General features: G+C 37.7%; 1 protein-coding gene across 1 annotated transcript; it reads right to left on the bottom strand.

The window, feature by feature from the left end:
• Window positions 1–495: 495 nt before the first annotated feature.
• On the bottom strand, window positions 496–20,128 carry LOC104891143 (uncharacterized). The gene is made up of 14 exons (XM_048643200.2): window positions 20,001–20,128; window positions 13,841–13,891; window positions 13,690–13,752; window positions 13,431–13,601; window positions 12,562–12,693; window positions 12,189–12,328; window positions 7,074–7,160; window positions 6,723–6,848; window positions 3,280–3,432; window positions 2,279–2,341; window positions 1,630–1,731; window positions 1,260–1,430; window positions 1,100–1,179; window positions 496–1,011 (listed from the first exon to the last, which is right to left on the bottom strand). The coding sequence occupies exons 2-14, from the start codon at window positions 13,869–13,871 to the stop codon at window positions 960–962; spliced, it is 1,371 nt and encodes a 456-aa protein (XP_048499157.1). The 5' UTR covers window positions 13,872–13,891; window positions 20,001–20,128; the 3' UTR covers window positions 496–959.
• Window positions 20,129–21,588: the final 1,460 nt, after the last annotated feature.

Below are 21,588 nucleotides of genomic sequence, written 5' to 3'. Positions count from 1 at the left end.
GTTATGAAAATGGTACCTTATAAGTTATAAGAATGATACCTCGTAAAAATGACACATAACTAGAAAAATGAAATTGAAGTTATGAAAACTAACACTTGTACAAATGACAAATTTTGCTTAAAAAATGACATTTACAAAAATGGCATATAATCCAGAAACAACGATATTCAAATATGAATCGTTTTTCCAAGTATCGTCCTATAAAATGGTAGTATGTCATAAGAAACGGTTGCACATGAACTAAAGACTATGGCTAATTTTGTGAAACAAGCTAGAAAGGACTTTATATTATCATGTTGTTAGGAGTTAGAATACATGTCCCTAATAATAATCATTTATTATTATTATCATCATATTCTCCACCCATAGTTGCTTCCATGGACCTTCACACAGTTATATCATCATTGTATCCTTAACTATCACGAATTACAAATTTAGCTACTGCCTACTGGGCTATTGTATGAATTGTCACCCCCAAACTCCAACAAAACGGTATAAATGAAATCAGGCTTTGCCACTATAGACAAATATAATTATAATAGGAAATAATATTCCAAAGGCTGAATGTTCATTGTTCATTGCTTCGAAATTCCTAGGCAATTCTAGTTGACAGTGTATTACTACATTGCTCCTACAGCCTTGGAAAGAATCTTGGTTTTTGGTGATCACTCACATTACTAATGAACTTTTCAATTGAAAAATCCGTGTCTTCAATGAGCTCCAAACCATTTTCCTAAATATGCAAAATTCAGCCAAAAAGAAGAAAGAAATGCAAAAAAGCTTATAGAACAGATCAGGATGGGAGAAGCTGAACAAGAGAAACTATTGCACATATATAGAAAAATATTGAATCTTTGACAAAGTTTCTCTCCCTATGAGCAAAATGGTGGTAGCTACACAAAACTCCATCTGTAAACTCTCTCAAACTATTTCCTTGTTCAGGATGCTGAAATGCCCTCTTATTTTGCTTGATCTTTTGCGTGAAATTTCCTGCCAGCCTCAATTGCCTCCCTGTGAAAATTACGAATTCAATAATTTGGCAACATCAAGCTTGAGAAGCAATATATTAGGAAGAGGAAGAATGAACTTCAAAATTTACCTAAAAGCAGTAACTAGCTCCCTATTTTCGGGGTCAAGCTGCACACCATCGTAAAATGCATTGGCTGCTTCCTCAAACCTCTGAAATACATAAAGAACGGATTACAACAATCTTACAAGCTTTAGTATATGTAATTAGAACATACAATATAGAGCCATACCAGCAACAGACGTAGTGCTGCACCCTCACGGTAGCAAGCCTTGGCCCAGTTTGGTCTTAGTGATCTGCAAGTCTTAGCGTCGGAAAGCGCTTGCTCAGCTTGACCCAGATAAATCCAACAGAGACTTCTATTAGAGAACAATGTTGCATCAGTAGGGTCTAGATCAATAGCCTGTCCAATAATCAAAAACCAAGAATTATGCAATGATATAGACAAGGATGCTTTTACAAGCGCTGATAAGATGGAACAACAGAAGAAACAGACAAATCCCCATCCCCCCGCAGCTGAATACATTTCAAAGACATGTTGCACAAAGAAACTTTTAGAATCATCATAGAGCAGAAACCAACAAAAAGAAGCCACTATTTACCTGAGTGTATGCATCTATAGCTAATGCATAATCTTTCCTCTTGAAAGCATCATGTCCTCTTGACTTTGCTTCTGCAGCTTTCTGCTTTGCCTCAGGTGTCACCTGTATAATTTGAACACAATGTCAGTATCATTAGGGAACCAAACAGCTAGCCTAGATTCATGCAAGATGCAGTATTCATATATGACCACAAAATCAATCTACAGAGGTAAGTTCAGTGCAGCACTAAGGTTTTAAGTAATAAGCCAACTTCTAACAAAAACAAATCTCAGATTTTAAGCAACACACAGTTCCACAAAATAGTTTTTACAACTGAACTTAGATTTGAGATGAAACATAATCTTCAAGTTGCACAATGTACAAATCCTGTTTCAGTAACCATATTAACACAGTTCCAGAAAATAGTTTTTACAACTGAACTTTTTCAGATGACAGCAGAACATGCAATAATTCCCTAAATCAATTGAAAACCTCCTGAGTTTGATTTTAACAGGAAAGATGAGAAATCTGTATGTTTGTACCTTATTCTATAGTTAAAGAATGATACAAGTCAACTCATGAGCAATTCTAATAATTTTTTTTTAATGAAGGTCCACCATAACATCACAATAGAGTAAGTAAAGCAGGAAGTGGTAACTGATAAATGTACCTCCGGCAGATCTTGTCTTGGTAAGTCTGTAAGGTTAACTTCTTTTATGTTTCTCGCGAGCTCCTACAATTCCATTTCAAAAAATAAATAAAATCACTTGACAGGCAGCAAGTTGAAGCAGAACAAGAAAGCTAACAACAGTCCACACCTTGAAAAAATTTAGAGTAAACTTGATAGAGAGGCAAATGATGGATGAAATAAGATCACAAACCCTAAGCAATATCATGCAACAGCAGGAACTTACATTCCTTATACAGCACACTACATCAAGTAAGACCAAGGACAACATGATATCACGTATTTCAATTAGCTTCATTATACAAAGACAAAAGCAAGGTATATAAAACAACACAAGTTAATGATTCTTCCAACATCTGATGCCCCACATGTAATTTGCAGTTTTGGTAACAGGTTATACCCTAGATCAATATGGCCAAACTCCTACAGAAACTGCACAGACCTCACATCACGGTAAAAGCATAAATGCCTGATGCATGAGTATATGGGCTATTTGCAATCCCTAATATTTATCTTACTTAAATATCAGTTGGACCATATAGAGTTATTCATAGCATTGCCATCAAACTTTTCTGGAAAACTATAACCTTAACCAGATATTTATTGCATAAAATACAGCTAGAAAAACAGAAAGCAAGCATCTAGAGCACACACACAACTGCAAGAGAAGATGTACAGAAAAAACTCCATATCCACACTAGTCTTCCCACTCCTCCCAGCCCCCATGACCCAAAAATCTTCATTCTCTTATGTAGTTCATATTGCACCTCAAAGAAAAAAGACAGCTGTAAGAGCCTTTTTTTAACAAAATTAAAGCCTATATAGTAATGCCGAAGGAGCTTGACGATTCCGAATCACAAAGTTGCACAGGTTAATATTACGGGAAAAAAAAAACCTATGGACTTGGGTACGAATTATGATGTACACAGCCTTGCCCTGAACCTCTGCAGGAGGACCAGAGTTAATAAGAAATAAATGGATACCTCTTGTTTTTGAGTTTCAGACTGCATATATTGGATTATTCCATCAATAGTCCAGTCAGGAACAGATGGAACTGGTGTGGTCAAGGGAAGTAGTATCTCAACTGCACCTCTATTCCCTCTTGTAGCAGCAACCTCTACTGCCTTCTGGCCATCCTGTTTGTTGAATAAAAATTAATTTCAGAATGAGGCACATGGGTTATGTATAAAATAGAGTAATTAAATATAGTACACAAAAAGATGCACATCACCCATAGTGCTGGAGACAAAAAGGACTCCTCTCCTTCGAACTTATGTTTTTCTATACTATTGCAAAGCTGTGGCTCCCCTTGTAAATGTCAATTTATAGGGCACGCTGGATCGAGGTAGGAATTGTCTCTACCCTGTCTCCAGTAATTCAGTCCCTTATGGGTCTTAGTTAATCCATCATCCTTAAATCATCATCAAAGCTTTACCTACTTTAACAATCATACAGTTGCAGCGTAGAAACCTCGAACATTCAAGACTGTTCAAACATCTGGACTTATCATCCTGGGTTTCTTGACACTGCTGAAAAAGAGTAGCCAAACGGTGTTCCAGTTGTCCCAATACATTAACTAGTGATAAAGCTAAAAAGATTTAAAGTTTCGGTTTAAAGACAGAGAGAGAAAGAGAGAGAGAGAGAGAGAGAGAGAGGAGGGGGAGGGGGGGAGAAGAGGCCTTTCTAGCATTTTGGCAGAAGATAAATGCAAAGGACAATCTGTATGAGCTAAAAGCAATTCCATGATAAACCAGGGATGCCACCTCAGCTGCAAAAGAGAAGGCTGCAGAGAAGCTCTCAGAGTCATGAGAAAGGCCTGTGACAGCTGCTTATCCCAATAAGAGTAAGTCTATTCGCTGGAGGAGGGGCGTTGTAGTACTGCGATTTTCAGCAAAATCATAAAGATGAGAAAGTAACAGAATTTTGTTTACTTTGCACAGATGCCGTTAGGCAAATGATAAGAACTCCAAAAGATACTACTAATCCTTTTCAGGGGAGAGCTAACAACATATTTCATGTGTACTACAGTTCTCTACAAAAATTTAAGTCTCTTATGTTCAAGCTTGTAATATATGACCCCCTTTTCGTACGTGGATGTAAAAATTGCTATATAAAACCTTTGCAACTCCAGAAAGGTTAAATAGCCAAATTACTAAGTTACTTTGTGAGTTGTGGGTAATGATTTTTATGTTGCTATTGTGAACGCTTTTTCAAACCCCCAAGCTCTTGAGAGAGATTAATACCACAACTCTCGGTAGTTGCCATAGCTAATCAGCATACCCCTTTCTCTGAATATAGACCTATTATTTACATGGTGCGTTATCATATACCAATGTTCAAAGAAAATCCTTTGTAGCAGATTAAAGATTTACTTTGCGGTCTCATCACTCCCTCTAAAGATGCCTATTTAGAAGATCTACTTAATTTTTTGGATGAAAATATGTGAGCCAAATCCTTAATCAAAAGTAAACTCAAGAAAGATTACGATACAATGACCTCAAATGAGCTTCCCCTGAGAAAATTTTGCAGGGTCTGAACTTTGAAGTTCCTGCATAGAATGGATAATAAGTTGCATCACTACTCTCAACATTTTCTTGCTTCACTCATTCATGTATTAAGGATTTCTCCGAGCATGAATTATTGCATTATGGGTTTTCCCAAAAGAAAACGTTTTGAGACATGGTGACAATCACACTCTTCCTGTGCTTTGCATGAGTATTTGTACGAGTCCTGTAAAAGGCTAGACTCTACAGCAATGAAGGAAACAGGTTTGATCTCAAACAACATGAGTTCCTCTTAAGTTGTGCAGTTTGCGTTTTGCTCATGAACAATTACTGTTTTGCAAAAGTCACTGTCATTCTGTCTAGCTTTAAATGAGAGGCTTTGCTACTTTCTCTCCCTCTGTCTACAGTGATTTGGATGTCAATTCTGGAATCTATCCTCTATTGATGCAATGTGAAGGATTATAAGATGACGAGGATCTGTAATACACCTATATTTGCCTTAGGTACCTTTACTTTCAGGTACCTAAAATATTTTCTTTAGCAAATAAAAATCCAAACAAAACAAAAAACAATGCCTCAGATTGTTCCATTTTGATGAACAAGATATAGGGTTCAAAGGCTAAAAAAAAAAGAATATTTGCAGGAACTTCTTATAGTGTGGGGAAAGCAATAGTCTATAAGTCCTAGATCTCGCTATGTAGATTGGGAGTTGAAACCTAGTAGACAAGTTGAAAGTTTATGGTTTCTTGGGATTAAACATTGTACCTAATAGCAGCAAAGAACTTAGCAGCCATGAAAAGATTACGCTCGGACTGCAACATTGCTAAAGACTGACATGCTATAGATGAGATAAGTGGATCACATGGCATGAAACTCTGCAAGGCAAGGACGGTGAGCTTGAGCACAGTAGCAAATGCTAGCTTGGCATGTGATACTGGTAGGCCAGGGACCTCTTTCAAGGGGGTTAAGACAAAACATACCTTCAAGGTATTTAAGAATTAAGATGTCCAGTGAATATAATTAACTGTCCGCCGGGCCCCAAGTTATTCATAGATAGATCTGCATCACTGTGTATAAAATAAACTGAAACTTGAGAATTAGATAGAAAAGCAATTAAGATCTATGATGATGACCGACACCCTTGTAGTTGTATGTCTATAAAACTAGCATAATTGATCACATCTTTTATTTCACTTATAGCTACATATGTTGTTATGCGTTTCAGAATTAGTTATAGAACAAAAGCAGAGTCTGTAAGTTGTTCAAGTGCAGCAGATGAGTACAGAGAAGATTTTGCGGCAGCTGGGTTCAAAAAATGAAGCTTCTGGTGTGTCTTCTTCGCATGTACAATTTTGGAGGCAAAAGAAGGAAGCTTTAGAAAGCAAGCTTCAGCACCTTACTGCAGCAAGCACGTGACAAAGTTGAACAGGTTATTAAGCTGCCCAATTCAAGATTATCCTTTAAAAAGTTAGAGCACATAGAGGATGATAGTGAAGTAATATGCTTAGTTACTTCTTAACTTTGTCCCTTTTCAGTATGATGTAAATCACTAGTATCCAGCTTCAGATATGCTGTGTTTTGTTCAATTTGTTCTAAAAGGTATCTCCTTAACGATTTCGCTTGTTGTTTTTTGTTCTTTCATTTTGTACATTAAGTTTCCTTTCTTACTGGTTGAAGAGGCGGGGAGGCCAATATTGAACAACTATAATCAATTCTAAAATCAGCAAGGAGGGCCTATATTTGGACTTTGTCATTTCTCATCATTAGAAGCCAAGAGGAAGAGCGGATGGAGAAAGAATAAAAGACATATGACAAGGTCACAATCTAGACAAAAAGAAACACAAGTGCCAAGAGTGGTGAAAAAAGTTATATCACAACTATATGATATGACTACACAAGTATAACTGATCTGAGTATCTGACCTCATCTGTAGCATTTGGATCAGCCCCAGCTTTCAACAAGCAATTGACAAGATCTGTACTGCCATTATCGGCAGCAATATGTAATGGCGTTGTGCCACCTGCAAAGATATTGACATTTGCACCTGCCTGAACAAAACAGAAGCAAATGTTAGCTGGTGAACAACAATAATGGTATGAATGAAAAACAATTGTATGTCTATTATGTTATTTGGAGATAACTAGCACTTATTTATTTTTATTTTTTGAATATCTTTTTCAAAGAGTAGACATATTGCATGAAGCTGCAGAGAAAAAAAAAAGAATACTAAATTACAACCAAATTTATAATATTATAATGATTAACAAGCGGACCTGAATTAATTGTTCTAGGCATGCCAGTGCACCAGCCGCCACAGCTGACAACAAGGGCGTTATACCTTCATCAGTTTTACAATTTGGCTGCAAAAAGAATACACAAATGATACTGATTAACCCAAATATCCATAAAGTTTAGTCTCACAAGTCACTCTTCAATCGTCATGACTCATGGATGTATGATATAGCAAACAAAAAGACAAAAAACGTATAGAAAAGATGACATAATCTCATCAGTGAAATATTACAGTGAATATATACAACAATATCGCCAGTACAGCCATAAACACAAACCAATAACTGTCACTCATTCTTCTTCATCCCTGAAACGTTTCAGGAGCCAAATATCATAAGAAGTTCAACATTGTCCTATTGTTTAAGCAAGCACATTGAGAGGACTAAATAGGTTTCGACCTTCCATACGAAACACTAATCCTTTTCATATTGCAAATCTGTAAGTTGGACCTTTTGTTAATCTAAAAGGAAAAAACCAAGAGAAAAGTAAGCCTTGAAGACAGCAATGTCATCCAAGAGGAAGGAATAGAATCATCTGCGAACTCCAAATAATAAATACCCACCGCCTCTCCCTCCTTACCTACATCTAAGAGATCATAATCATTGCACTAAAATTTTCTCCAATGACTTTTTACTAAGAGTGTCAACCACATCAAACCCCCCCCCCCCCCCCCCCCAAAAAAAAAAAATAAAAAAAAAAAGAAAAATATCATTGGCTTCCTTCATAAGTTTGATTATGAAAAGAAGATGAATTGGTTAGTTGAAGCTTGAATTGATTTGCCACCGATAGAGCAGCAGGCAAGCTAATTTAGATATAGCTATTAAAAAATAGTGAGTGTTTCAGCTTATATGGAAAACAACAAAGGTTATATCCACCTCGATATTTGCCAACTTGCAAAATTATTGTTTCCTCTATTAATCCAACTTAGGGATATTATTTTGGAAAAATCCACATGAATAATCTCAACTTTCATCCCTCTTCCCAAAATACTCCCAACTTAAGATTATTCTAAAATAATCCCAACTTTTGAGGGGACCTTCTCAAAATAAGCCAAACTATCTTCTTCCTTGCCCGCACTAATCCATTTTAGGTCTATAATATGTAGAAATTTAATTGTTCATATTATTTTGAGAAGGTACACCCTGAAGTTAGGATTATTCTAAAATAATTCAAAGTTGGGTTATTTTGAAGAGTCCGGTGAAAGTTGGGATTATTCATATCAATTTTTCCTATTATTTTATGCTTCATCTTCAAGAACAACAACAACAACAACTAAGCCTTATTCCCAAGGTGATTGGGGTCGGCTAACATGCTTCATCTTCAAGATTTTAGAAAATTCCATATCGAAGCTTTAAGTTGTAATTGAGCTTCTTATTGCGTAGATTGAATGTGAAGAACTTTTAGCAAACCAAGAAACAAGAGAACGTAGAACCAATGTCTCATTCTTATTTTTAGGTCGACCAAATCCAGCTTTGTGATCTTGCTTAGGGAGAACTTTAATATCTCCAACACTAAGTTCCGGTTTCTAATACCTAATATTGGTTTCAACTATGGCAAATAATTTGTCAATGTTAAATTATAGCTCCTTCTAGTATTTACTTGAATTTTTTGTCAAAAGGGACCTTTTAGAGCATTTTTGTTGTGAGCAAGGACCCAAAAAAACTTAATGTGAACGGGGACCCAATAACACATTTTCTTTGTTGTTTAGGACCTAATAGTCATATCCACACAATGAAGTCAACTTTCCGACGCTGGACTTCATTTAATCACATCTTCCTGTCCTCAATCTCATGAAAGATCACAAACCCCTCCACTCCTTTCTAATCACAAACCCCTCTACCCCTTTCTCTCTCCTCTTTCAGCCATGGCAAATCTTCTATTTCGCAACTCATCTCCTTCTCCATCTCCCTCCATTCTTCTTCTGCAACCATAGATTTCATCATCTTTCTCCCTCTCCCTCAAATCCCCTCTAAAGAAAAAAAAAAAACGAAAAGCTCATCTTATTCAGAACCCCAATTATGTCATCCCTTCTCTCCCACTTCACACCTTGGAATGCACCGTTCTTATTTGATGATACTCCCTGGAGGCGGGGTGAGGCTAGTCCCTAATGGAATGGGTTAGAAGCTAGTTTTCCACTCACTGCTACTAAATTACCACCCCCCAAATCAAACTGGTGCTTGTTGCACCCGAGCCATTGCTCTCGGCGCTAAAGCATGGGTGTTTTGTATCCATTGAGCGAAGACAGGTTGTAATTGTATAGCAGTATTTGAAAACATATCTTGCGGGAGCCTTAACGCGCTCACGGTATCATTTATGAATTTTTTCGGGAAAAAAATCCCAATTTTACCGTCACATCATTACTCAAAATCTAACAAACCCAAGTGAAAAGAGTCCAAAAAAAAATCAAATGAAACTTGCAAAGCAGTCATCATCAATGGTGCACATGTACAAAGTCCGAAGAAAGTGGGAAAGTAGGTGATTACAAAAAAAAACTAAGGAAATTCTTCTTAGTACATTTACCACTGCGACAAGATTCAAGATCAAACCAATCTCATCAACGTCTTTCCTCTCTCCTCCCCAATCTCCAATTTTCAGTGTGTCTCTCTCTCCTACTTCTCCCACCTTCTTCTCACCATGCGAAGGGAATGGCCCGAAATCAATCACCTCTGGTTAGATAAACCTACCATTTAATTTGTTATTTTGTTAGGAATTTGTTTCTTGTGAAGAATTTGAATCGGGATTTGTCTCGGTAAATTTGTTGGGGCTTGGAGAAGAGGGCTTTTTTCTTTGAGGATGATGACATAATGGGGGATAATGGGTCGGTAATGGGGTTACTTATCATATTTTATTTGCTTTTTTAGACGAGATTAAGCCGTTTTTGCAGTTGAGTTTGGAGGTGTTGAAATTGTTGTTGGGCCCTTTTCGGGGGCTTTGAGTGTATGCGACAAATTGAAGCCACCATTTTCATTATGAAGGAAGCTGAAGTCAAGAGAGACGTGGGGGGAATTAAGGGGGAAAAAATGAAAGTTAGGAGGATCACGAGGGTGTATCTGATGTTATGATTTTATATAGAGTTTTCTCCCCTATTTATGTGCTAAAGTTATGGTTATGGTGCTCTTAGGAGCCATTTGGTACTAACTCGCTCTATCTAGTTGTGGTTTGCTGTTTTGTATTGGATTGTAGGTTTTAGGGAGTTATTACCTACTTTATATGATTGCACACTGGATTAGAGAGGTTGGACGCTGAGTTTCTAGATCCCGAGGATGCTTTTCGGGACTTTGAGCAGAGGAAGAACAAAAAACGAGATTAAACTGATCGGCCCAACAGCATCGGGCGGCCCAGCCCGATCGGGTGAAGAAGCAGGTTCCATATTTCTGTTGCGGGCCCGATCGGGCGTCAGACGCCCAGTCGTGATTCGGTGTCTCGCCCGATCGGGCGACCTGGCCCGACGTCGAGCGCCTCTGCCAACTGCTGTGGTGCCACCTTTATAGGCCGCCCGATGGTATCGGGTGCCTCTGGAATTTGGCCAGGATCTTCAGTTTTGGAGCCCGATTGCATCGGGCATCTCCGGCCCGATCGGGCGACTGACGAGACGCGATTTTTTAATGAATGCGGGCCCTTTTTCGAGACTTTTGGCTATTGTTTTAGGGCTTGTATAAATAGAAAAATCAGAATTATTAGCTTCTTTGTTTTTATTATTAGTTTTCTCTAGAGATGTTTCAAGAACCTTAATTTAGTGCTTTGTGATTTCAATTCAAGATCAAACCTTTTGCTTATTCATAGTTCAATATAATTCGGTAATCTTTCTTCATTATTTCTTGTTATTTCTTCCATTGTTAATTAGATTATTTTCTTTGTTTGCCATGTTTCAAAGTATGAGTTTTTATATGACTTTTGTTATTGTTTTCATGATTATGAGTGAGTAGTTCTATATCTAGAATTGTGGAGATCTATGTATGCAATGAGGGATTGATAGATTAGTTTGATTATCTTGTATTTCAACTGTTTCCTTTGATTGATTCTTCATGCTAGGATTATAAGTTAGGCCTGATTTATATTTCTATTGTTGCAATACTGAATCTACTTCGAGAGGAGAGATACCGTATAGGCTTTCAATTATTAGGCAAAGTGACCCTTGACTATGCGAGAGCGGCTGGGTGATCTTTGAGGGAGGTAATGTTCGAGAGAAATTACATGTGCCCTAGACAGTTGACTTACTAGGTGGTTATTATTTATCCCTGATTTCCGAATTGTATGCATAGTGATCCATGATTCTAGTACTTTATTATATATTTACACCTTCATATTTAATTCTGCTATCTGCTTAGTTTAGTAACACAACCATTCATCTGATTTCGTTAGTGTAATATTAGAGTTCAGATACGATATTATAACTTCTCCCTGTGGATTCGATCCTGACTTCCCTGACTACTAGTTAGTGGACCTTAGGTTATTTTTGATTAGGTGATACGACTTTAGCCTATCAGTATCTCACACAAGAAATTGAGGAGGAGAAGAGGTGATTAAATAAAGTCAACCGCCGGAAAGTTGACTTTATTGCTGGACTCGGAATATGACCATTGGGTCCTAAACAACAAACAAAGTACTTATGTTATTAGGTCTCAATTAATTCTTTTATGGGTCCTTGCTCACAACTAAAATGTTTTAAAAGGTCCCTTTTGACAAAAAAATTCTACTCAATTTTAGTGTTCTGCTAAGGATCACTATTTTAAAATAGAAAAGCTATATGAAACAGAGATTTTCAGTTTCGGGCTTCCTTACTAGCAAAACAGGTTCAATTATATATGAGCTCATAATGCTGAGTATAAGCAAAAAGTAAATGCTATTTTGGGCCTAAAATATTGATATTGAAAGTGTCGATCTGTGTAAGTTATTGTTAGCAAATCTTACCTAGATTGCGTCTCAGTTACTAGAAAGCAACACATTGGGGAAGAAAACATGAGCAGAAGACAAAAGGCATAACATGCACAACAACATATCAAACCAATGGAGAAAGCTAACAAACTATCAACGCATTTATCCAACTATTGTAAACTAGAAAAGTTTTCTCAAATGCTAGGCAGCTGCATACTTACATTAGCATGGTTCTCTAACAGAACCTCTACAGCATTTTCCTGTACATGCCCAGCAGCCCAAATCAAAGGAGTGCCAGAATCACTTTGCGAATCAATAGCAGCACCCTTTGAAAGTAGTAACTTTATCAATTCAATATTTCCTGCAAGCAAGTGAGTTTTCTACTGAGCATATTATTACAGAAATCATGGAAGCATTAGAAACTTCAACAGGCAGCAGACAGGTTCATACTTTTGAAAGATCCATTAGTCAAGCCACAGACTCCTTCATAGTTCATATACGATTCCGCTAAAATATGAAAATTTCCAGAGTTTGTAGGCAATTTTCCCCCATGTCACCACAATATATAGTTTCATTAATATTAAAACAGCATACCTACTCCAGCAGCATGATGTAAAGCTGTAGCCCCTAAATCACTAGAAATTGCAGGATCTGCACCATGCTCAAGAAGATAACTGACAGTAGTAGTATGTCCTTGTCTGGCAGCATGAATCAAAGGAGTCTCTCCTGCAAACCGTCAAAACATCAACATCAATTATGCATTCTTCAACTCCAATAATTGCTCATTTTTAGAGGAACAGCGCCCAACTACCTATGTAATTTTGGTTACAATCGTTCGTCCTAACTGCAAAATTTCTTCGTGTTTCTCTAATTACTCTATCCGTACTCATCACAAACACAAATGGCATAATGCACATGAATTACTTACATATAAGACGCAGCACAAAATGTACTCTGCTAAATGTAATAAAATGCATACACAAACAAAATGCTATGTGATATTACATACTTGGCACATCCTCAAGAGTCAAAAGTAAAGCTGATTCCATATTATCAGCAACAGAAAACAATGTAAAACAACATCAGCCAAAATGAATTTCATCTATACCACATAGTATTAAACGTTGCAAAGTTGCTAAGGAAAAAAAAAAGGAAATCAGCGAAAAGTACATGTGGTTAGATGAAATCGTAACCTGTGAAAAAATTGCACCATATCACAAGCTTAAGTTTTGATCAACCAGCCTAGCTACTAAAATGTGACCAAATCACCCAACAATCTGTTCTTTCTAATCATGATAAACTGCGATCTTTTTTTAAGTTACACTCACTTAATAGAGTAATTAATCAAAACTAAACTACTGTAATCTTCCTCAAAAACTCCACTATAAGTTTCAAAAACATAAAAAAAAATCTCCAATTCAAAGAATTGCAATGTGAGAACTGAGAATATAACTTATACATACCATCAGCATCTTTCACATTAACATCATGCTTCATTTCCTCCAACAAGTACTTGCAAACTTCAGTTTGCCCTTCTCGGGCCGCGAAATGAAGGGCGGTTCGATCATTGGCATCCTTAACACTGCTCACTGTCTTCGATAACCCTTCCCCGTCATCCAATTGTTCCGCCATTTCTACAATTAACATTAACTTCCAGCTCTAATTCACATCATCAACAAATTAAAACAAAAGAAATATCAACTAAATTAAGGAAAAACTTACTCTTCAAGTAATCCAGATTTCCAGTAATGGCAGCATTTAGAAAATCTTGCACCTTCTGCCTCACTATAAATTAAAAAATAAAAAATGGAAGGAACTAAGTATAGTAGCAATAATAGTGTGAAGAAAGAGAGAAGAAGAAGAGAAAGCGGACCTGCGAGTGCAACAGTACCATCGGCAGCCATTGATGAAGAAGATGTAAACCCTAGCTTATTAGAACTAGAAAAAGGGTGAAGAAGATGAATACTATGAAATACGAATCTTCTAGGCGTGTGTAGACACTTTCCCAAAAGTGATATTCCGACCCTATACGAAGCACGGGTTTCACGGAATTCAATTTCGAGATACAAAGAAGAACAACAAGAGTCACGCTCGTATGAATCTTGTCAAAATGAGAATAAGATTTGTGTTTTGTGTTTGATGATTAATCTTCTCTTAGACTTGAGAGAGAGTGCTTGTTTTTGAGAGAAATATTCTGAAAAACTCTCGCTTTCATCTGTGGTACTAATCACTATTATACACGCAAAATAACAAAACCGTCAAAAACCGCACAAAGCCACGACAAGAGACAGGCTCTCGTCGCGAGCCGCGACAGAGCTCGCGAGTCGCGAGCGGGCCTGTCGCGAGTCGCGACAAGCATCGCGAGTCGCGATGCTGCTCGCCTGTGCGCTGCGATGCCTGCTCGCCTGTGCGCTGCGATGTTGCTCGCTGCCTGTGCGCTGCTTGTGCTAGTATGTGCGAGTATACATGCTACTGCTTTGCTGCACCATGCTTAGCTATAACCACCAAGCATAGTATGCATTATACATATTGATTCAAGTAACATTTGTACTTGTTTGCGGTTTCTTTATTCCTTCAAATCTTATTGTTTACTACACCATAAACAATCTACGTGTATATTTAACGTAACTTGAACAACGACACCTAACCAAGTTATTCAAGTTATACGTTACATGAACTCAATCAACCAAATACTCTAAATTATCCAACAATCCTCCCCCATTTAGAGTATTCTAAAAGATAATAGCACTAAACATCATCAAACAAACATCTCATGCATAAATGAAAGTGTATAAAACTTGAACTTTCATATAGTAAAGTACACATTCCAAGTATCCGTATCCAATTGGTGTCGATAACGATTGAACCAATTTCAATACATAATGGAAACCCGAAGATACAATACACACAAGATAAATTACTTAAACTCATTATAAACCGACATATAAAGCCTTGTGTCCATATCTATTCATAAGTGTATCAAAGCTATGCCCCAATAGCTCTTTGAAGCGGCTAAACTTCACACTTACATAGGTAGATCTCTAAAATACATGCTACTGTGAAAAGCATAAACAAGAGACCTATTAAGTTATACAACCTCCTTATACAACACAGTTATAGAACTATAAACTTAGGATGAATAAAAGTTCTACAATCATCTAAATGAAGAAATTAATCTTATTGAACTTAAGACCCAACGTCATATTGGGCGTTAAGTTAAGATTCCCTCATTCGTGATTCTCGAGGGGCTCCAATCCTAAACCGATTGCCATCCTCTTTACATTATCTCTAGCCAAGGCCTTTGTAAAACAATCCGCTAGATTATACGTTGTACGTACATAGTCAACAGTGATTACACTATCCTTGATAAGTCCTTGGATGTAGCTATGCCGCACACCAATATGTCTTGACTTACCATTATAGACTTGACTATATGCTCTTGCCAAAGCAGCATCGTTATCACAATGAATCGCTATGGGCGATATGGTTTTGGCAACAAAGGAATCTCAATCATGAGATTCTTCAACCACTCCGCCTCTTTGCTTGCGGAAGATAAAGCAATGAATTCCGAAGTCATGGAGGAATCCGCTATGCAAGTTTGTTTCTTGGAAGCCCAAGATATAGCACCTCCCCCAAGTAGAAATACCCATCCACTTGTGGAGAGTGATCCTCTTTATTAGAGATCCAACTTGCATCCGAATACCCTTCTAAAACCGAAGGATATCCACTGTAGGATAAACCATAGTCCTTGGTTTTTCCTAAATACCTTAAACCGACGAATAGCTTGCCAATGTTGTACACTAGGATTACTAGTATACCTACTAAGTTTGCCTACCGCAAATGCGATATCCGGCCTAGTACTCGTCATAGCATACATCAAACATCCAATCACCCTTGAATACTCAAGTTGAGATACAGCACTACCCACATTAGGTAGTAATTTCTCACTAGGGTCCATTGGAGTTGACACAAAAGAGCAACCACTAACATCGAATTTCTTAAGAACCTTTTCGATGTAGTGAGATTGAGACAAACTCAATTTACCTTTGCTTCTTTTAATTCTAATTCCTAGAATGACATCCGCCTCCCCCAAATCTTTCATTGAGAACTTAGACGATAGAAAAGATTTAGTCCACTCAACTTGGGATAAATCAGTTCCAAAAATTAGCATGTCATCTACATATAAGCAAATCATAACACCATGACCATTGTCATCAAATTTGCTATATACACACTTATCTGAATTGTTCAATTTGAATCCATTAGACAACACTACCTCATCAAATTTTTGATGCCATTGCTTAGGTGCTTGTTTTAGCCCATACAAAGATCTAATTAGTTTGCAAACTTTTTGTTCTTGACCTTTGACAACAAATCCAACCGGTTGTCTCATGTAAACCTCCTCATCTAATTCTCCATACAAGAACGCAGTCTTGACATCCATTTGATGGATCACAAGATTATGAATTGCTGCAAGGGCAATCAATAATCTTATAGTGGAGATTCGAGCTACAGGTGCATATGTATCGAAATAATCGATACCCGGCTTTTGAGAAAAGCCTTGTGCCACTAACCGGGCTTTGAACTTGTCAATAGTTCCATCGATTTTCATTTTCTTCTTGAAAATCCATTTGCACCCTATTGGTTTACATTTAGGAGGTAGGTCCGCTAAAACCCATGTGTTATTCCCCATGATTGAGTCCATTTCATCATCAATAGCTTCTTTCCAAAATGAAGCATCTTGAGATTGCATGGCCTCATCATATGTTAAAGGATCCCTTCCACATTATAGACATATGGAAATTTAGTCAAAACACTATCTCTTGATCCTTCAACCAAATATACATGAAAATCCGGGCCAAAAGATTTCTCTTTCCTAACCCGTTTACTTCTCCTTGGTTGAGTTGATGTAGATGCAACATTTTCATCTAGAATTTGTTCATCTAACTATGATCATCATTTTGATCAATCTCTTGAATTTCGGTACTTGGAGTTATATCCTTTGGTCTAGGAACCGATGAATATCTATTTTCATCAAAAATTGCATCCCTTGACTCCACAATAGTGTGAACCGACCAAAAGTCGTTTTGTTCTATAACATAGAACCTATAGGATTTGCTATGAGAAGCATATCCTATAAAGATGCATTCAACTCCTCTTTCACCTAACTTTTTACGTTTAGGTTCCGGCACTTTCACTATTGCCCTACATCCCCAAACTCTAATGTAACTTAGATTTGGTTTTCTTTTGTACCATAATTCATAAGGGGTAACTTGTTCTTTTTCATAGGAACACGTTAAGATGTAACAAGCGGTTAAAACCGCTTCACCCCAAAAACCATCACTCAAACCCGAGTAGGATAACATAGAATTTACCATTTCTTGTAAAGTTCTATTTTTTCTTTCCGCTACACCATTTTGTTGTGGTGTATAAGCCGCGGTTGTTTCATGTATTATTCCTAAAGCTTGGAAATAACTAGGATTATGAAATTCACCACCTCTATCGGTTCTAAACCGTTTAACCTTGTCACTTAGTTGCAATTCTACTTCATTTTTATAGATCTCAAATTTTTCTAGGGCTTCATCTTTAGTAGACAATAGATATACATAACAAAATCGTGAATGATCATCAATAAATGTTACTATATATTTTTTGTTTCCTAAAGAAGGTGTACTATGAAAATCACAAAGATCACTATGTACCAAATCAAGCAATTTAGTATCTCTTTCCACATTATTAGGGAAAGAACACCTAGTTATTTTGGTAAGCATGCATGTTCTACACTTCTCAATACTTGGATCAAAAGAAGGAATTAAATCATCCTTAGCCATAGAATATAATTTTCTATAATTAACATGACCAAGTCTTAAATGCCAAAGAGAAGAATTATCATTAATAACACACACATTGTTACTAAAGCATTTGAAATGCTAAGTTTAAACATACCATTACACAAATAACCAAGTCCAACAAACAAACCACCTTAGATAATATAAATTTGTCCGACTCAAAAACCATTTTAAAACCTATTCGATTCAAGATAGCTCCTGACACTAGATTACGCCTAAGTTCCGGAGCAAATACAACATCTCTTAACACTAGAGATTTGCCGGAACTAAAGACCAACTCTACTTGTCCTACACCGAGAACTTGAGCTGTAGAGTCATTCCCCATGTATAGAACTTCTCCATTGTCCACCTCCTTGAAGGTTTTGAATGAAGACCGCTCCTTGCACACATGCTTGAAGCTCCTGAATCGATATACCATGAACAATCATCCTGTACACAAAAGATTTCAGAAATCATACACATATAATTCAAACTTGAATTACATGAAAGTTGTGTACAAGTACCTTGTTTGGCTTGGGATTGGCTAGACTCGCCTTTCCCTCCACCTTGCTCATTCTTTTTGTTCATTTTCCTCTTCCATAGGAAGCAATCCTTTTTGAAGTGTCCGGGCTTGCCACACTCCCAACAACCACGTTGTTGAACACCTCCACCATTCTTAGGCTTCTTAAAGTTGTTGCCTTTGGTGAAATTATTAGCCCTCTTCTTAGGATTTGAGTCTTTGAACTTTCCATCCTCCACCATGTTAATGGTAGAAGAATTAGGATTTACCTCCTTTTGTCCATCTTGAACCCGAATGCCCTCTTCAATCCGAAGATGAGCACCCAATTGTTCCACATTTATATCATCTTTCCTATGTTTAAGAGTATTTCTAACATCCTTCCAACTTGGTGGTAATTTGTCTATTATTGAAGATACAATAAAAGTTTCATCCATACTAATATTGTGTTGTTTAAAACTTCCTAAAATCCTTTGAATTTCATGGAATTGTTCCATCACAGGCCTTGTTTCATTCATCTTAAAGTTATTGAAATTACTAACTAAGAACTTCTTACTAGATGCATCTTCGGCCATGTACTTTGACTCAAGGTCATCCCAAAGCATTTTAGCGGATTCATAAAATTGATAAACATCAAATAAAGTGTCAGACATACCGTTTAAAATGTGACCACGACATATATAATCGTCATTCTCCCACTTGTTCCTTCTCCTTGAGGCCTCCAAAGTTTCCTCTTCCACAAACTCGGGTTTTGGAGTACTCAAAACATATGCCACCGAAAGAGAAGTGAGAAGAAAATGCATCTTCTTTTGCCATCTACGGAATCCCACACCCTCAAACTTTTCAAGTTTCTGAAAATTCGAAGTCATTTCACGTACCGTAGCCATCTTCAACGAATATCACTTTTGGATTATTAGAACTAGAAAAAGGGTGAAGAAGATGAATACTATGAAATACGAATCTTCTAGGCGTGTGTAGACACTTTCCCAAAAGTGATATTCCGACCCTATACGAAGCACGGGTTGCACGGAATTCAATTTCGAGATACAAAGAAGAACAACAAGAGTCACGCTCGTATGAATCTTGTCAAAATGAGAATAAGATTTGTGTTTGTGTTTGATGATTAATCTTCTCTAGACTTGAGAGAGAGTGCTTGTTTTTGAGAGAAATATTCTGAAAAACTCTCGCTTTCATCTGTGGTACTAATCACTATTATACACGCAAATAACAAAACCGTCAAAAACCGCACAAAGCCACGACAAGAGACAGGCTCTCGTCGCGAGCCGCGACAGAGCTCGCGAGTCGCGAGCGGGCCTGTCGCGAGTCGCGACAAGCATCGCGAGTCGCGATGCTGCTCGCCTGTGCGCTGCGATGCCTGCTCGCCTGTGCGCTGCGATGTTGCTCGCTGCCTGTGCGCTGCTTGTGCTAGTATGTGCGAGTATACATGCTACTGCTTTGCTGCACCATGCTTAGCTATAACCACCAAGCATAGTATGCATTATACATATTGATTCAAGTAACATTTGTACTTGTTTGCGGTTTCTTTATTCCTTCAAATCTTATTGTTTACTACACCATAAACAATCTACGTGTATATTTAACGTAACTTGAACAACGACACCTTAACCAAGTTATTCAAGTTATACGTTACATGAACTCAATCAACCAAATACTCTAAATTATCCAACATAGCTGAGTAGAGCGGTATGATGAGAAGAGGGAAAAAGAAGATTTTTGAGTTTGAAGAGGGAATTTTGACGTGGGTAGAGTACTCTTCAGCTTGCTACTTTTTTTTTTGAGGGCTTCAGCTTCAGCTTCAGCTTTTGTTACTTTGTTGGTAGAAACTTGTTTGGAATTAGTTGATTCCATTCCCTTAAAACTTGTTTGGAAGGGGGCGTTTGGTTAGGGGGTTACAAGAAAGGGTAAGGGAATTAGTTGATTCCATTCCCTTAAAACTTGTTTGGATTGGGGGTTTTGTTTCCCCTCTTTTCCTCTCCATTACCCCAAATCCTTCTATTTTGATTCCCCACTCCCCCTCCACTTAAATGGGGGCATGGAAAACCTTGACCATCATATTTGACCACAACCACTTTGCCACGGGAACCACCACCCTAGAACCCCTCCACCGGAAACCACCACTCCACCACCTAAAACCACCACCATCAACCTGAACCACCACCCCACCGCCGCTCCACACCCGAAACCACCACCCCACCACCAATCCACACCCAAAACCACCACCTAAAACCACCACCATCAACCCAAAACCACCAGCCCACCACCGCTCCACACCTAAAACCACCACCCCACCACCAATCCACACCCAAAACCACCACCTAAAAGCACCACCATCAACCCGAAATTAACCACCACTACCCGAAAAACCACCACATCCACACGAAAACCACCACAATCCACACGAAAACCACCACCATCCATGGAAAACACCTCTTCCTTGCCGAAAAAGTCTAGATCTACAAGAGAGGAGGAAAGAGAAAAGATGATTTACCGTAAAAATCAGTGGCCGCGAAGGGAAGGAGAAGGGGCGACGGAGGAGGGAAAGGGGGGCGCGCCGGCGACGGAGGAGGGAAAGGGGCGGCGCACCGGCGACAGGGAAGGGGAAGAGCGACGGCGGCGGCGGGGAGGGGAAGGTGGAGGAGGGGGAAAGTTAGTAGTTTTACATGGGTGGTGGTAGTTTTAGGGGAAAAGTTGTGGTGGTGGGAAATACTAGGGTTTCCTTTGATAATATCTAAACAAACAACTTTGAAAATCAAAGGGTAAACCTTTCCATTCTCCTTGTAACCCTTTCTCAAACCCTTTCCCTTTCCACTCAACCAACCAAACGCCCCCTAAATGTTTATAGATTATGGAGTACTATATAAAGTACAATTTTTTTTTCATTAATTCAATAGTTTTTAGGTTCGGGCTATGGGTCTGTTCTCCCCAATTTATTTTTAGCTTGGTTCAGCTATCATTCTTTTACAACCATTTTGTTAAATATTATTATTATGTTGGTCTAATTTATTTTACTTATTATTATTATTATTATTATTTATTTTTATATCATTATTATTAAGTATTATTTTTTTTTTTGAGCGGAATTATTATTAAGTATTATTATTATCATTATTTATATATATATATTTTTGGCAATTCAAAATTGTTATTGACTACCAAAAAAATATGGTAAGGTTACAACCAGTCACAAGAACTCAACCACTGTAGAACAGGCTCTACAACCAATTGTAGAACAAATTTCTACATGAAGGCAAGAGA

Source organism: Beta vulgaris, chromosome 4 (genome assembly GCF_026745355.1).
Source record: "Beta vulgaris subsp. vulgaris cultivar EL10 chromosome 4, EL10.2, whole genome shotgun sequence".
Classification (NCBI taxonomy): domain Eukaryota; kingdom Viridiplantae; phylum Streptophyta; class Magnoliopsida; order Caryophyllales; family Amaranthaceae; genus Beta; species Beta vulgaris.
Note: the sequence above shows the minus strand (reverse complement) of the source record. Positions and strands in the feature narration are given on the sequence as shown.